This window comes from Stenella coeruleoalba (genome assembly GCF_951394435.1).
Source record: "Stenella coeruleoalba genome assembly, chromosome: 3".
NCBI lineage: Eukaryota > Metazoa > Chordata > Mammalia > Artiodactyla > Delphinidae > Stenella > Stenella coeruleoalba.
The window spans coordinates 159913148-159931146 of record NC_137148.1 but is presented as its reverse complement, the minus strand read 5'-3'; the positions used below and the strand labels follow the sequence as shown (position 1 = coordinate 159931146).

General features: G+C 47.5%; 1 protein-coding gene and 1 long non-coding RNA gene across 3 annotated transcripts; one reads left to right on the top strand and one right to left on the bottom strand.

Moving 5' to 3' along the window:
* The first annotated feature begins 69 nt into the window (after positions 1-69).
* LOC307183410 lies at positions 70-16555 on the top strand. The gene is made up of 3 exons (XR_013827464.1): positions 70-322; positions 13489-13641; positions 14974-16555. It is a non-coding gene; the product is annotated as an uncharacterized lncRNA (long non-coding RNA).
* TRIM52 (tripartite motif containing 52) lies at positions 2954-14978 on the bottom strand. 2 transcript variants are annotated; one of them, XM_079915852.1, is made up of 2 exons: positions 12826-14978; positions 2954-5472 (listed from the first exon to the last, which is right to left on the bottom strand). In XM_079915852.1, exons 1-2 carry the CDS (start codon positions 13624-13626, stop codon positions 5314-5316), a joined length of 960 nt encoding a protein of 319 aa, XP_079771978.1. In that variant the 5' UTR covers positions 13627-14978; the 3' UTR covers positions 2954-5313. The 2 variants fall into 2 exon arrangements, with proteins under 2 accessions (XP_079771978.1, XP_079771979.1); XM_079915853.1 differs by lacking the exon at positions 2954-5472 and adding an exon at positions 6967-7410.
* Positions 16556-17999: the final 1444 nt, after the last annotated feature.

Sequence of the window (17999 nt, the reverse complement as noted above, 5' to 3'; positions counted from 1 at the left end):
CACTTCTGCTCAAGATGGTGGCGCCGTGTAGTGCACGGTGGGATGTAAAATAAGACCACCTCATGGTCTCCTCCGCCGCGCAACATAATTCGGCAACACCTTACAAATACATTCCGAAACCAACACGCCCGAATATTTAAAAAAGGCTCCTCACGGTTGGGGCATGAGGTCTAAGAAGCGGAAGAGAGAAAGTGCACGCCCCATTCCCGTAAGGATCGCCTAGCGTCTTCACTAGCCCTACGTGGCTCAGCGCGAACCCGGCCCTTTCCGCTTGGTGGCTTGGAGGGCAGCGGAGAGGGAGCGTAATTTCGTGGGCGCAACTGTGAGTAACGGTGGGCAATGTGAAAAATACGATATTAAATTGTAAAAATAAACTGTGCTCAGGTAAACTATTTAACCCTAACATTTCCTTGCGCGCAGGGGGCGGGGGCAACTCTTCCCTCAAGAGATTGATGCTCTGATGATTTTGGTTGAGGAACTCCATGCCCGGAAAGACTTAGTCCACCCAGGACTAAGGCAGGAATGGGTTACGGAGCGGAAAACCGGGGATGGAGGAAAAATCAGTCTGTGGGCTGCTGGACAGTAGCCCGCTCCCGCCTAGGCAAGAGCGCGGAGAGCTCTCGCAGAAACTGAAAGGCCCCAAGAGGAAGGACCTCCGGGTTCTGACTTCTCCGTACTCGGGCCAAACCACTCACAGAAAGGTGAGGGGTTTGCGGGTCCAGGCGTGCCCAAGTATTTCATTCCTGTTTGTAACATGTATTATTTTCTCATCTGTGAAATGAGAGTGGGAATAATAGTACCTACCTCACATGGTGTGGAGAGTAAATGGGTTAAGATAGGTAAAACGCCCAGAAAAATGCCTGGCAGAGTAAATGCACGCAACTTAGTGAGCACCTCTTGGGTACCAGACCCTATTTTAGGTCTTGGGAATACAGCAGTGAACAAGATAAAACGTACCTGTTTCTTTGTTGCTTTTTGAGTTTACATACGATGGGATGGAGAGGAGAGAGCTCGAGGGGGAGATTTTAACAAAGACAGGAAGATGTGGGAGAAAGCCCTGAGAATTTATGGGGGGATAATGTTCCAATCGGAGGGAAGAGTCAGTGCAAAAGTACAGAGCTGGAGCGTTGGAGGCCGTGGGGACCAAAACAATGAGAGGGAGGTGGGGGGCAGTTGACTGAGGGCCTCGCAGTCTGGGGGAAGGACCTTGGAAAGCCGTGCTAGAACGCGTGCCTTTGGGGAAAAAAGGCAAGGGGCAATGGCAAAGCTGCTGTGGGTTATGGCCACTCAAGTGTGCGAAGAAGGCCAGAATCCATCCCTTGAGAGCAGCTACTCTCCTGGTCCCTTGCAGACCCCTGCCTTCCTCCGCAGCCACGCTGGGCTCCTCCATAGCCTAACGACTGTCCTTTAAGGCTTCCAGGCTTGTACATCACCTGCCTCCATGGCGCCCCCACCTGGCTATCCTGTCGCTTTTCCAACACAACTCTACCCCCACCCACGTGTTTTGTTTCTCCTGTGGTCGTGGTAGACCCTTGCGTTTACTCACCCCAGTATCCAGCTCGCTGCCCATGACTCCCGCCGTGCCTGCGCCCTACCGGGCGCTCAGCACAGTGGAGAGGTTAGCGATTCTTTGTCATCTCAGTGTGGAATGTGGGATGTGTTGCACAGCATCTCCTCTCTGCCCTCGAAAACACTGGCTCCTCCACCTCCTACCTCCACTCTCCAAAGACATCATCACTCAATCACATTATTACATTTTTTCCCCTCGAGAAACCTCATTCGGCTCTCTGTTTCTTGAACTTTGCCCGGGGTGCCCCTGTGGAATCCGCGTCCTTGAGGTAGGCCACCAGGAGACTAGGTTCAAAAGGAGCCAGCCAGGTCCTTCACACCGGCTCAAAGATGGGACCTTTCTGTAACATAGGCTCTTTTCCAGAAGCCTCCCAGATAAGCCCTGCCCTCCCGGGTTCCCCAGCCCACCTCTGCCCAGCCCCTCCCAAGTCCTCTTTGCCCTGCCTCTGGGCCGAGACCCTTGAAGGTGCCTTTCCTCCCCACACTTGTCTCTACTCTTGAGACGTTCTCGCAGCGCCACCTCCTATGGGGCCAAGGAGGGAATTCAGGTTTTGCCCTGGAGCCCACCAGGACTAAGCCAGTGATGCCAGTGGAGGAGAGAGAGAAATGGGATGTAGTGGAATTTCCTGTTGACCAGAGACCCTGCAGGATTCAGGCTTTCCACTTCAGAGTTTTCCTCCAACCACCACCTGGCCTACCCCTTCTTGGAGGGTAGGCCAGCAGGCCATAATGCCACTGAAAGACAATCTTTAGCCGAAGGAGGCCTTGCCCCAACCCTGGGGACGCTGGGGACCTCTGGCAGTAGCTCCGGCAGGGGCGGGGGTGGTGGTGGTGGAGCAGCCTTTCCTGCCCAGCCCCAGCTGCAGTTGAGTCCCATCCACGCCCACTTCCCTCAAGGGCGTCCGTGGCTTCCTGCTGGGCATCCAGGTCCTCGCCTGGCCCGGTTAGGGTCCACCTGGTCTCCTCACTCCTCTCAAGTAGGAATCTGTAGGTTCACTCTCAGTTAGCAAAGGGAGCCTGGCCTTTGGGAAAAAGGGACATAGAGTGATGTCCCTCCGCTGCTGGATAGTTTGAGAATCAGCTGTGCCTTTCACAACGAAGTATACTAACTACTCTAGCCAGGTTGGGCCGGGCCTCCAGCCCTCTTCCTTCTCACCCAGGGCATCTTTTCTCCAACCTCAGGGAGGTGGAAGCCTGCTCTCACCTGCCCTTTGGGGAAAATTCAGCTCTCCTCCAAGCCATCTTCTCACTTCTCCAGGCTGCCCACGCCCTATAGGCAAAACTGGTCCTGGCCCCGAGTTCAGTGTTGTCTCACCCACTTATCATCTGAGCCCCTGGGCTGCCCCATCTTTCCCGTCCCGACGGGCACCACCTCCATTCCACACAAGGTACGAATCCCACGGAAGAAACTGGAGAGGCTCTTCTAAGGAAGTCTGTCTCACTATTCCTTTTCTGAAGGGAGCCCCCAGGACCCACACAGCTGGAAAGAGCCCCTTAGGCTTCTTGCCAGAGGCCCGTGATCTCCGGGAGCAGAGGCCTCCATCCCCTCCTGCCAGCATTCAAGAGGTGAGAGAGGTCTTCCCTTGAATGCTGAGGTGAGGGCTTCTGTAGGTGCTGGGTAAGGGAAGGAGGGAAAGGTGTGTGGCCAGGACCAGAGGGCCTGCTGACTGCCAGCCCTGGGCAGGCGGTTTCCCTTCATCATTTTACTGTCCTTCTGCGGATTCAGTGTGGTTGGCTCTGGCATGCCCCATGCTCTGTTGCTGTGACTACATTGGCCCTCCCTTGCTCCTCCAATTCATCCGTTCTCTCCCACACAGAACACACACTGTTCTTCTGCCTGGAAGGCCCACCGTGTCTAACCCCCCTTTTCTTAGTTAAATCTAAGCTTCTTTCAGGTCTCAGCTCCGGTTGCCACATCTGGGAAGCGCTCTGTGACCCTCAGATGTAGGTGAGGCTCCTTTATTTCATGCTGTCATAGTGGTGGTGCAGTGTTTGTTGGGTCTCATTTAAGTTCTGCCACCGTCTCCTCTGAGTGCCCTAAGGACAGGGACTAGGCTGTTTCTGCTCACATGTTGCATTCCCAGCAGCTGGTAGAGGCTTTGGTATGAGGAAGATTCTAATCATGGTGGCCAGCCCCACAGGCTGAGTAGTTAGGGGCAAGTAGTTAAAGGGAGGGGCGCTCCAGGCAGAGGGATCAGCTTGGGGGACAAGGTGTGCAAGTGGTTTGCATGCACAGGTTTGGGAGTGATGGTTTCAAGAAGGAAAGTAGAGTGAAATCCAAGGTGGGCAGGGAACCCTAGTGCTTTTGTCCTGAAGCCCAGGACAGTCTCTTTAGGATTATCTCATCCCTCTCCTGCCTAGCCTTGATTTTACTGAAAGGCATCTGTAGTCAGAGTGAAGGCTAGGTCGGAGGAGTAAGACTAGAAACAAGTAGAGTTCAGAAGCTGGAGAGGAGGGTCTCCTAGAGGATCATGAGAGTCTTACAAAGGAAAGGACAGAGGACTTAACCAAAGGCCTTATGAGTGAGGGGTTGACCATCTCTTCCAATCCATCTCTACCCTGCTTCCTTTACTCCAGGGTCTAGACTCGGGTTCTGAATACAGAAGCTATTTAATGATTGAGGCCTAAAGAATTAAGTTCAGAAAGGCTGGAGACAAGGAAATGTGAGACTGTCATTATAGGTTCTGTTCCATTCTTCCTAGTGAGAGGTGGGGATGTGGCATTAAATCAATGCTGGGAACAGATCTTACAAAGAAATCACATGCCATTTTTTAATGTCTCTTGAAAAAGATTCCTTGTCCATCTTAGCCAGTAATCTGAGGTCTAACAGTCGCCTAGAAAGCTGCTAAGGCATTCTATTGGGTCTTCCCTGCGAGAGGGACTGTGGGATTCCCCAGGGCCTGGGTGCTTTAGCAGATGCGCAGAATCAGAGGCTATGAAAGTGGGCATGATCTGGTCAGGTGTATTCCAGGCAGGACTATAAGAAATGCCAGCAGAAGGCAAGCTTCTTGCCTTGTTAAAGGATTTAAAGCAGCATTAGGTGGTAGGGAGAGACAAAAGGTGACCCAAGGTGCCTGTTCTCGGCTTTTTACCAGGAAGAGGATTTCATATGAACCAGGGTCAGGAGATTATGTTGAAATGGAACGTTGAGGCTAGCTAGCTCACTACAAGATATGACAGCTGAGGAGACAGGCCTCAGCTCTCATAACCCTTCCCTGCTCACACCTGGGTTAAACAGCCAGCGCCTGCTGAGAAATTCCATCCTTTGCTACAGAGGGAGAGAAGGGATTTTATGTGCCTAGGAAATGGTAGACAAAAAAGGGGGTGTGACCGCCAGGGATCCTCTTGCAGGCCACCTGGATCCCCATTTATCTTTGCAGGGGCCCTGCTAGATGCCAAGTGGAATTTTCAACCAGAAGGCTCTGACCAACTCTGGATCTGAATCCTTTAGGATGGGAGAAAAGGCAAGGAAGGCCTAAGCATGAACCTCAGTTAGTGAGATAGATATGGAGGAATGAACCTCCCTGGTCTTTAAGGCTATATCTAATTCAAATCCCTGAGGTATCCATTTCCCCCCTTTTTGGAAGGTGGATAGTTGGGGAGAAGAGTAGCAGGTCTCCTAGTAACAGGAGCCTTGTGGCATCTCCTCCTATACTTCCCACATGCACAGATGAGCTGTTTCCCCAAGCCCCAGATTCTCATACTGTACCTCTGAGGACTCTGGTTTGTGGGCAAACACTATCATTAAAAGTTAAATTTATCATTACCTTTAGCTCTCACAGTCTCCTCTTCAGCCCTGTTATTCTTAGAACCTCTCACTTCATCTTCTCTCATTAACACTGCCACCGGAAACTGCTTTCCCTTCCAGGACTCCAAGACCTCCTCACCACCTTCTGTCAGGATCTAGTGTGAAAGGAGAAAGGGAAGAACCTACTTACCTGCTTAAACACTAGGTTCTGCCCCTCATCCCATTTTCAAAAAGTCAGGCATGAAATAAAACCTTATTTATACTTACACTCCTCCTGTTTTGAGGTTCTAGCCCCAGCTCTTTTTGGGAAGAGGGTAATGGGGGTTTTTTTAGCTGCTTTTCACTAGAGTTCTCCCCTGTCACATCTCTTACATGTGATCCACATGGATCACAATTGTAACCGGCTCAAGGCCATTTTGGTCAGATTTAAAAAAAAAAAGAGCGCTGCCTTTTCTCCTTTTATACCTAAAAATATCACCTTACAGCCATCTCTCTCCTGACTGAGAAAAGAAAGTTGTCTTACTTCGCCTTTTTCTTCTTCCCTTTGGACTTTAGTACTCCTGAAGGTCCTAGGAAGGACCAGAATTCAACCTGCCTTTTTTGTATAGAACTGTACAGTTCAACATGATTTGACAGCCACTAGCCATATATGACTATTTAAATTAAAAACAATGAAAAATTCGGTTCCTGAGTTGCACTTGCCACGTTTCAAGAGCTCAAGTCATATGCAGCCAGTGGTACCTCTACTATATTGCATAGCACAGATTTAGAACACTTCCATCATTGCAGAAAGTCCTTTTAGAGCTGGTATAGAGGGCTAGTGTCCCTGTCTCCCCCTTTTTGTAATCCTGTTTTATCAGTCAATAAATACTTGTGCTAACTTCACTGTTACAGGATAGCTTTCAAAGGTGGTCAGGGATTAGGGGTGGCAAACAGCATAGAATCTCTTGGTCCTATAAAGGTTTCAGAAGGGATGGCATAGGGACCAGAGTTTGATGGCCAATCTGAGGAGGAGCCTCAGATTTTAAGGAAGTGCTTTAAGGGCTGATGTTATATAATATGTATCAGCCCAGGGCTTCTCCCACTCTGACAGGAACAGAGAGGCTCTGGTCTTATCTATAAGTTCTGTATAATACTTAAAAAAACAAAATAAACAATTGCCCTATGGCCCTGCTGAAACTAAGGAATAGCTGAAGTGATTGCCTTTTCTTGCTAATTGTTTCTAGATCTCAATTTCATATACTGCTTTATCTGTTTTAGCCCTTGATGGCAGTGATATAGACAGCTCTAATGTTTACAAAAGGCCTGTTGACCCTGCCACCTGTATGCCAAGAGCTGGGAGAAGTGGGGGTCATATCAATTAATCCACTGATGCTAAGGCTACATTTAATAAAATTCCAGATAGGTGAGGCTGTTCTTCCACTGAACACTTTTGAACACCTGTGCTAGGCACTGGCTATAGGGCCTAAGTGAGGCTAGTCATGGCACGTCCGTAGATCTGACCGCTTTTCCCTGAGACTAGACAAGTGGTTCTCAACCAGGGATGCTTTCGCACCACCCCTCCCCAAGACATTTGGCAAGGTCTGGAGACATTTGTGGTTGTCACAATGGTGGAGGAGTGCTCCATACATCTAGTGGGTAGAGTCCACGGATGCTACTAAGCATCCTTGAATGCACAGGACATCCCCCACGCCCCAAAGCAAAGAACTATCTCACTCAAAAATGTCAAGAGTGCTGAGGTTGAGAAACCCTGGTCTAGACCACAACATGGATCAGTTCTTCGTGCCAAGACTAATCATGCGGTCCAGGGTCAGAAGGATAGTAAGTGAGGCTAACAAGTGTCTGATAAATTGGGAAAGAAAAAAATTAGGAGTCAGTGCAACAGTGACCTCCATAAAGATGAAGGGCAGGTATAACTGGAGTGTGTTTAACTGCACTAGAATGCTAAGAGCTAAGGTCATGGTGCAATTGGAGTTCAGGATTTCAGATGTGTAGCAAGTCTGTGTGAAGATGAGGTGCAGGGTACAGCCACAGGAGTAGAGAGGAGCAAGTTTAAACAGTCTGTCTTGTGATACAGCAGTCAACAGCTGAACCTAGTAGGGAAGACATTCAATAAGCAGATGAGCGTCTGGTGCATGTAGATATATATCAGTTTTTCTCAATGTTTTTGTAACCCACACCTTTACTTTCCATATACCTTAACATCTCACATTCTCTCTCCCTCAGTGTTATTTAAAATTTCAAAATTAAGTTTCATGATTAAAATTAATCAAAGCAATGGTAATTTTGGAAGGCAAAAATTTATTCAGATGATGTAATAACCATGTCACTATTAAGCCTTAACTTTTCTTTCCTGGATGGTGTAGAAGATGCAACAAAACACAAGCTGCTTTGACAACACTCTTGCAGTGTTTTCTCCCACAGTTAGTTATACCAAAAAAAAAAAAGCTTTTAAGATATAAGGAGAAAATGGAATAACGAATGGATTAAAGTCTGAAAGTTTCTAGTCAAAACAATCAGACTTTGAGTTCCACAAACTCCTCCTGAAGTTTTTCCAGTGAGGATTGAACATCAGTGTGAAACATTCTTCCCAAAAGCTACCGCAGGTAGGTTTCAAGAACAAGGTCAAGAACACATCACCCAAAATAGTTTTAGATTCCCTTCCTTCCTTCTCCTTCCTTCCTTCTCTCTTTCTTCCTTTCCTGGAAATAACATTCATGTATCCCATTCTCTAAAGATTGGCCAAGAAAATTAAGACATTTTAAGCATGAGTTTGCTATCTGTAGCTAGATTTTTGGCAAGTACTTAAAGTATTTCGTAATGAGCAGTGATGTTGGTGTTTGCCCCCTGACATTTCAGGGTCAATGTATTTTAAGCCTCAACGTGTTAAATTATGCTTGAAGTTTTAATTTTTGAAGTTTTTTTTTTTTTTTGCGGTACGCGGGCCTCTCACTGTTGTGGCCTCTCCCGTTGCGGAGCACAGGCTCCGGACGCGCAGGCTCAGCGTCCATGGCGCACAAGCCCAGCCACTCCGCGGCATGTGGGATCTTCCCGGACCAGGGCACGAGCCCGTGTCCCCTGCATCGGCAGGCGGACTCCCAACCACTGCGCCACCAGGGAAGCCCGATTTTTGAAGTTTTAAAGTACAGATTCTTTATCACAGGTGTCCCAAAATCAGTTCTGTCCATAAATTCAGCTGAACGAAGTTCTTTGACAACCAAGGAACCTCAGTATATGACAGAAAACACTCTCAACAGCATTCAGATCTTCGAAAACCAAGGCAAACTGGGATCAAATGTACTATTTTTCACAACAGTTATGCTGACAGCAAGGCTTAAGATTTCCAGTAGATTATGGGCAGACTGATGGAAGTCGATGCTTGATGGTGACTGCTGCAGTACATCTTTCTTTCAAAATAAATTTATTTATTTATGGCTGTGTTGGGTCTTTGTTGCTGTGCAGGGCCTTCTCTAGTTGCGGTGAGCGGGGGCTACTCTTCTTCATTGTGGTGTGCAGGTTTCTCACTGCGGTGGCTTCTCTTGTTGCAGAGCACAGGCTCTAGGCACACGGGCTTCAGTAGTTGTGGCATGCGGGCTCAGTAGTTGTGGTTCATGGGCTCTAGAGCGCAGGCTCAGTAGTTGTGGCGCACGGGCTTAGTTGCTCTGCAGCATGTGGGATCTCCCTGGACCAGGGCTCGAACCCGTGTTCCCTGCATTGGCAGGCGGCTTCTTAGCCACTGCGCCACCAGGGAAGCCCTGCAGTACATCTTGAATGCCAGTTTTCTTGAATTTTTGACAAAGACCCATATCTAAAACATGTCATTGCTGTAGCACTACCAACATATACTCCTATAATTTTTTTCTTCCAAGTTCATTTCATACAACTTCAAAAATATTGTCTTTAGTGCTCGCTTAGTGAAAATAGCACATCCACAGTTTTTAAAGCCTTATTCTGAACATAAACAAAGCACAATTTTCTTCATCAGTAGATTAATCTCAACTAATAGCAAAGAAGGATGAGCTGTTTTTTTTAAAACCTGACGTTTGATATGCTCAGTCAATGAATTCAGAGTTCAGACGCAGAAATCGATGAAGAAATTCTGGAATTCCTCAATTTCCTCTCAAAGTTGTGGCAGCATTCGGAATGCAAGGTTTCACAAGTTTCTCCATTTTTTTCTCCTTTGCAATTAAAAGGGCTATTTAATAGTAAGCTTTCATTGCCTTTGAAGATTCCTGTTAATATTCCAATACTGTCCAGTCTTAAAACTGCAGAGAATTGTGCTCTGCAGAATACTGGTTTTAGTGGCATAACTTTAACAGTGTTTGGCATGTGTCACTGCCCAACACTTTCAGATAACTCAGCTGAAGAAGTTGACCCTATCTTCTGCATAATACATGAATCCATACTTGATAAAAGCCTCAAAAAACTTTTGGCTGCCATCTTTAGCTACTTCAAAGGAGAAAACAGAAAAACAAGGAGTACTGATGATGGAAGCATCTGGTCCCTCTTGCAAAGCGATGAATGACTTTATCAGCGGCAGCTGGGTGGCAGGGCAATTACAGGCATCCAGTTATGCCTGAGCCTCAACAAGTGAAATCTTTGTTCATTTTCTTTTTATACACCCGTCTGCCGCCTAAAACCTGACACCATTTAATGGTGCCCTTGGTCAATCTAAATGATCTCATTTTCATAGTCCTCTGATTCTAGCTTGAAGAGTTAAGACGAACTCTAACTCATGGGATGGACAAAATGGAAGATGTAAATAAGTAAACTTTTCAGAGCTAAAAAGCCTCTTCTTATACAAAATTAAACTTTAAGGAATAGCAGTATAAATGGCACCATATCCACAACAAACATCTCTGGGTATCCAACTAGTTATACACCCCACTGACAATAGGCCTTACGCTGAATGATTCTTGCTCCATCTTTGTATTCCCACCAGCCAAGGAGTTCTTTCCAATTTATTTCTTATATTATGAAAAATTAAATCTTTTTTTCTTTTTAACATTATAATACTAAATATGATTTTATAAATGATAACTCTCCCCATACCCTGCAATGCTGATATAATGTGTGAAGGGAGGGGGAGAGAATGCCTTTCTTTTCTTTCCTGAAAATCACTGACCTATTCCTTGAGTCTGTGAGTAACAACTCCCGACTCATAGCCCCTAAAGCTAAAAAAGCTTGATCACCTCCAAAGTAAGATTAAAATCTTGTTGAATTAGTAGCCGACAAGAGAGAATTTAACGTAACCAGAACTATGTGGTGGCTAATGTATAGCATATTAAATAAACCATTATATAAAAATAGTTCTGGGCTTCCCTGGTGGCGCAGTGGTTGAGAGTCCGCCTGCCGATGCAGGGGATGCGTGTTCGTGCCCTGGTCCTGGAAGATCCCACATGCCGCAGAGCGGCTGGGCCCATGAGCCATGGACGCTGAGCCTGCACGTCTAGAGCCTGTGCTCCGCAACGGGAGAGGCCACAACAGTAAGAGGCCCGCGTACCGCAAAAAAAAAAAAAAGTTCCATATAATGCTAACTATTGTGAGAGTTTTGTATACTATGATTCTAAATCATGCTACTGTAAGGTGCATGTTTACCAATGAAAGGAAGTGGCAAAACTATAAACTGTATAAAGAATGAAGGACTATGTCAGTTAATATCAGTTTACACATAGCCTACATAATTTTTACGTCTTCAGTGTAACTCCTATGTTTGGTAACACCATCAACCTAAGTTCTGGTATATGTTTGAAAGTAAGTTTTATTTTTTAAAAAAATATTACATATTTTGAAAGGGATTATCTCCTATTTGTTTAACTTGGTTTTGCTGTTTATACTTACTAAGGTGCTTTATAAATAACTTCTGAGGTTTCAAATGAGTGTTAGCTGGTCTCCCCAGATGAAAAGACCACCTCTTTTCTCTTGTCTAAATTGGCTTTCAATTAAAATTTTGGTTTCAAAATCCTTTCTAGAGAATCCTAGCAGAGGAATGAAAGGTTACCTCCTCTCCTCAGCTTCAATGTACCAAAACCCAGAAATATAGGACATAGCTTCTTCTATAAGCAAACTTGATTATTACCCTGGGGGGAAAGCATGGTAGTAGGGTTTATTCTTAAATCATATTAATATGATGGAACTAGCAGTGGTTTGTAGTGAAGGTTTGAGTCTTAACTGTGCACTTGCCAATAGTTACTGTGAAATGGGGGGTGATGATATTATCTAATATGTAATGCCTGTAGGGCAGTGTTCTGTTTTGTGTTTTGAAACCAAGTATACACCTGTGTACATATAATTTAAAAGTTTCATTAAACAATACTTACTGTGCTCCCATGCACTCTGATATTTTCTCTTCTGTTTCATTTAAAAATAATGCTGGGCATAATCCATTTATTTTAAGACCCACTAATTGGTCAAAATCTATGGTTTGAAAGTCACTGCTGTAGAAGAACATGAGGAAATACATTTTATAAACTGTAAAGCACTACTAAGACGTGAGCAGTTGCTATTGATTATAAGACTTTTATGGACTTGAAGGCAACCTCTCCCTCCTTGGGTACTGCTAGGAGTCACATCCATCTAGGCTTCTTGACAGTATTCATGCTGTCATTGAGACAATTTTCTAATACTCAGATCAGGCCTAGAAAGCAAGGTATTAACCAAATCAGAACCCAAAGAAATGAAAGGAAACTAGAGGAAAGTCAAACTAAAGAAACATTTGTTCAGCGCTTTATGGTTTATAAAATACTTTCACATATATGATCTCTTTTAATCTTAACAAGCCTAAGGGAAAAGTAAAGCTAAGAGGTTGAGACTTGCCCAAGATTAGACAGTAAATTGCAGAGCTAGGTCATCTGATCCTAAATCCTTAACTTCTTCCACTCTGATAAAATACCAGGTAAGGAAAGTGATCAGGCCAAGAGGTTTATTCTGAACCATCAAAGATGTTTATGCCCTCTGCCTTTCTCTACAGGGAAAATGGGCTCTACTGAAGGTGGGAAAGTGACCCCAGACTTTGGGAGGGTGGGTGTGTCCAGTTGCTCTATTAGTCCAGGAATCACACCTGGATTTTTGGTCTAACCAGTATTAGTCCTCTGTTTTGATACTGCTTGTGCTGACGTCCTGAATGTCTGTTATCTACAAGTACTGTGGCTTTCCATTCCTATGTATTAAGGTCCCCGAGTCTTGGTCAGGTGTAGACTCAGGACTCACATCAGAGGGAAATTAAGTACTGGGGGTGGGGTGGGGGGGTCTGTCACTTATACCCCCTTATACTTCGGTAGATTGAAAGGGAGTAACAACAGTGGTCAGCTCCCAGTTACTGTCTTTTGTCAGTTTCCTCTGGAGAAGCCAGTCAGCCGCAGCCAATGTCTCCTTCGTCCACATATACCCATCTGTCTCCACCCTGTGCCCCATCTGTCACAGAAGAAGAGGCTCAACTGCCAAGTCCCCAGCTCCCCTGGTTTCTCCTCCACTCCCTTCAAATCCCCACATTCCCTCATGCCGCTCACCTGGTACTCATGAACCACTTCCTCCGTCGGCACCACGCTGTGCTGTTTTTGGCTCCTGGATTCTCGACACACCACACAGACGGCCTCTTTGTCCACCTCACAGAATAGTTTCAGAGCTTCTTGGTGTTTGGAGCAGATGCCCTGATCATTCCCCTGGCTCCCTCGATTAGGAGTGGGGCACATCTGGCGAATTATCTGGACCGTGTTGGCCAGCTGCAAGTTGAGACGAAAGCTGCGACGCGTAAAGCTCTTTTGGCATTGGGGGCAGATGAACTGCCGTGGAGGGGCCGGGGGAGGAGGCAGGTGAGTGTCAGGATACAGCTCTTGGTCGTCCTCATCGTGTTCTTCCAATATCTCCTCTTCTGGATAGACGTCAGTTCTCAGGTCATGTCTCACGCCTCCTAGGTAATGGTCCGTATCCTCCTCTTCTTCCTCCTGGTCCCACACATAATCCACGTTGTCCCAATCCCTTACGCCACCGTCACCGTCCCAGAGTTCATCACCCTCTTGGTCCTGGCACAACTCCTCGTCAGCATTCCCCTGGTATAAAACCTCTCGAATGGAGTTGCCACATCCACCGATGGCCCCCACCGCCTCGCCGTCCTCCTCCCATTCACCTTCCTCTTCGTCCCTGACTTCCTTATCATCTTCCTTGCCCCACAGCTGCGTCACACTCCCTCGGCAGAAGTTATGCCCGCAGCCGATGGATACGGGATCCTTGAAGTAATCCAGGCAGACGGCACACACCGCTTCCTCCTGAAGGGTCTGCGAGGCGTTGGGAGCAGCGGCATAGCCAGCCATCTTAACGCGCTGCCGGTTCGTATGGATGCGTCTGCTCACAGCTGAGAAGCGGGGGACACACCTGCAGGCCTGCCTCCAAGCGACGCTGGTGATCCAAAGCTGTCCCCAACCCTGCTCTGCCTGCTCGGGCCCTCAGAGAAGCCTTGCGCCCCTCTCTCAGACTCTCCCCAGCTTTAAGCGCGAAAGCCCCAGGCCCGAACTCACAGCTGCCCTCGGAAGGCAGTGGGGGCGGAACCAGGCTGCGGCCCCCACCTCCCTTTGAGACTCAGCGTGCAAACTCCGATCCCTTCACGTTTCTCGCCTCCCTTCCGGTTTGCCTGACCTGGCGGCTTCCGCCTCAGAAGCCGGCGCTCCTCACCCCGCCAGAGGTGACCGAAAATGACGTAGGCGCGTTAACCCACACTCGGGAGGGGGCGGACTGGGCGGACGGAGGGCCACCTCTCTATGGTTTCCCCCGGAAACTGGAGACGCGACCCCCGGAAACCCCTGCAGCCCATCCAGCCGCCCCAGACAGGAAAGAGGGCCTGGTCAGAATGGGTGGAGGCGGCGAGAAAATCAGTTTAAGCCACTGAGCGCTCTAATCAGCCAGACGCAGAGGGTCCAACAGCCGCTCAGGAAAGCCCGTCCCCAGATGGACCCAAAAGGGTCGGGATTGCGGTGGCTGACCTCTGGTATTCTCGTGCACTTCCGGCCCCTCTACCCAGAGGCCTTTGTGGTAGGGAGGATTCTGTCTGCACTGCTGCAGCGCTCGAGGGCGTGGTCTGTAGCAACCTGGCGGGATCGAGCTCACTGCGCAGTTGGGTGGCGGTGAGATCAAAGAATCTCGCGTGAAGACTTGGGTGCTTCCAACTTTCCTCAGACCAATTCACCCCTTTCTTGCTGCCTGCCCTCAGCAGGCACCAGCTTCGCCTGTGGATCTTTTTACCTCCATTTATAATCCTTCCATTCACCATCCACTCACCATGCATGCATGCATCCACCCACCCAAATAACCATTCATTTTTCATCCATCCCTCTATCTCTCCATCCATCCATCATAGGCATGCATAACCCATCCATCCATTTATCCATCCATTTTCATCTATCCACGTTATAGGAACAAAAAAATGAGTAAGGCATGATTGTTCCTTCAAGGAGTATAGAGTTATACGCGAGCGGTCATCCTTCACCCAACGTTCACAAGGCTTATTTTGTTCTTTTTTTAACTTGACCCTCAGTAAGAATTACATTGCAAGTACTGATCCAATACAGACTTGCACATATATGACAGAAACAAAATTGGGGGAAATTGTTCTTTTCCTTAGGGCGTTCAAGTCCCTCTGATATGTTCTGTTTTACTTCATTAAGATGCTGTTCAACACCCGTTGGAGTGATTGCACCCCTCAATAATTGGTCACTTTGGTTTGAGGAACTCCACCTGCCCTAATGGAAACTTCAACGAGCCCTGGATCCCTTCCTTTCCCTCTCTGGGCCCAAGCTTGGACTCTTAAGTCCCACAGAGCAAGAATGGTAAATGTGCTATTCAACATTATACACATAGCTCCTCTGTCATAGTGCTGAACATATAGCAGGCACTCCCTACATATCTGCTGAGTAAATAAATGGAACCCAACAAATTGCTACCATCAAGTCCTGCTGGTTTTTATCTCCTCAGATCTAGGTCTTCTCTATCTCTGTTCCTTCCAGCCTACATCTGACCCCATAGCTTCCAAATGGACAAGAAGTTTCCTGAAGGGTCACTTGGCCTCATTTTAAGTCCATCTTTCAGCCACCAGTACCATTCACCTGAGATGAAAGTCTGACACTCAAGCCAAGTTGTTGCCTCTATGTCTTTGGGCATGTTGTTCACTCACCTAGAAGGCTCTCACCTCACTGCTTCACTTGGATATAATCCCTAATTAACCTTCAAGTCTCTGCCCAGGCATAATCTCCTGAAGGAGACTTCCCTGAGGCTGGCACCAGGCTGTGTTCACATCCCAACTCTGTCACTCTCTGTATGACCTTGGATTAGTTTCTTAACATCCCTGTGCTTCAGTTTCCCTATCTGCAACATAAAGATGATAGTAGCACACACGTCATGGGTTGTTGTGAAGTTGGATTAATTGTAAAATGGTTTGAACAGTGCCCACTGCAGTTATCTTTTTATCCTCATCACCTGCCACTATATTCCTTTCCTGTAGTAGATAAACCTTAGAAGAAACTCTCCCTTATCTCCTATTCTCTCCCACTTTGAGTAGGGTCAAGTGATTTGAACGCTGAGGGGAAAAATAATACGCCATCTGTCATCCTAGGTTTTTTTTTTTCTTCCTGGCCACAGTGCTCGGGATCTTAGTTCCCTGGCCAGGGATCGAACCCGTGCCCCCTGTAGTAGAAGCTCGGAGTCCTAACCACTGGACCGCCAGGGAATTCCCTGTCATGCTAGTGGTTCTGAGAGCCTTTTGTCTGGAGAGGGAGGGAGTTGAAACCCAGGTCTGACCTGCCTAAGGTGGGACACCTATTGGTGGTGTTTGTTAGAAAACTAGCAAGTAAACTCCCATATACAATCTGGGAACCATTCTGGAGGTCATGACTGACCCTGAGAAGCCACGGGGAAAATGTGAGCCATGAGAACTGGAACTGAGTTTCAAGGCTGGAATACTTCCCCATCTCTGAATGCAGGTTCTCCCCTGCACATGGAAGCGGATGGGCAAAGAGCTGGGGAGCAGACCAAGGGAAGAGGGGGCTGCTTATAAAAGTTTCTGCTTGCCCCAGGGAGCAGAGCCCCGGTGGGAAGGAGAGCTGGAGAAAGAGCAAGGGGGAATGGGTGGAAGAAGATGGTGAGAGAAGGCTTGTGGGATCATCCTGAAGGAACTGTCGAGACTTAAAAGGAACATAGAGTGGACACCCATTATCAAGAATACGTAGGTGAATAAAGACCTGTAAAGTTCAATACCTATTTTATCTTCTTTTTCCTCTGAATTACGTCTCCTCAAATCCGAGTGACAGCTGGGAGAGGGGCTTTGTTTAGATTCCCTCCGGCTGTGAGGCTTAGCTGTTATTTATCAGGGTATACGGGAGGCTTGGTTTTAAGCCCTCTTGCAAATTCCGCATCCTCGGCAACGAGGCACACTCTTCTATTCATAGGAAGACTGCTAGCCTTCTCCTGAACTCAGTTGGGAGCTGTGGGCTGTTGGAGTAGACCATTTGGCACACACAGGGCCTCAGGTGCCATTGTCCCAGGGGCACTGGGAAAACAGCTGCAGCGGAGGGCACTCAGGAACGAGGGCTCAGCAATGGTGGTGGCTGCCAGTGCGTTTTTCTCAGGACTCTGATTTCAGAAAATGTATCCGTGGAAACTTACATCAGCCTTTTCAGGCTGAAGAACCCCACACAACTGCAGATGATTAAATTCCAGTTTATGGGGAGGAGGCAGGTACTTGTCACACAGACACTGGGGACCACTTATCAGAGGTATCAGAGAGGCAGTCTAGCACGGGCTTGGTCACACAGGGGTTGGCAAATCTGGCCCTCAGTTTCTTTTTGTGAGGCCCAAGAGCAAGGAACAATTTTTAAATTTTAAAGGGGTTGTAAAAATAGAAAACAAAGGTGAATATTAGGACAGAGACTGTATGTGGCCACAAAAATCCAAAATATCTACTATCTGACACTTTACAGGAAAAGTTTACTGACCCCTGTGCTAGGAGGCTGGAATGGAGGACCTCCAGAATGCCTTCTGATGTTACAATTCTGGCTTGTTTCTCCCCTCTGGGTTCAAGACGCGGGCTCGTCCCCAGCATCCTAGCACTCTCTCCTCCCAGTCAGATTCCAGAGGTCCTGGCTGGACAGAGTGAGTATGACCAGTGGGTCAGCCTTGCTTTTCCTTAAACTCAGGCCCAGCTTCTCCTCTGCCCCTGCTGCAGTGCAGATAGCTCTGGCTTCCTGGGTCTCTTCCCTGTCCTGGCTCTGTCACTGTGGAGCAAAGGTGCCTGGAGGGGCTAGGAAATTAGAGGAGAAAAAAACAACCAGCCCAGGGCTGGGCCTTCCGGTTGGCCTTTGTCGTATGTTCCCATCTGGCCAGGCCCTGGCTCCCTGGATACGTCCTGCATTATTTATCATGGTACTCATGGCAGGGATGGCCAGGTCTCCAGGGTTCTGAAAGGCCTTGGGGGAGGGCAGGCATGGCTGGGACAGTGAGGGTAACTGGGGGAGTGAGGCTGCATCGAAGATGGCTTGTAAGAAAGGCTTGCCATTCGGTGAGTTTGGATTCTAATGTCATTCACTGAATACCCATGATTCATTATTATTCATTCATGAATTCCTTCATTCATTTGACACATAATCACAAAGCACCAGGCCACACTGAGCAGCCAGAGATTCTGCTCTGAATATAGTGG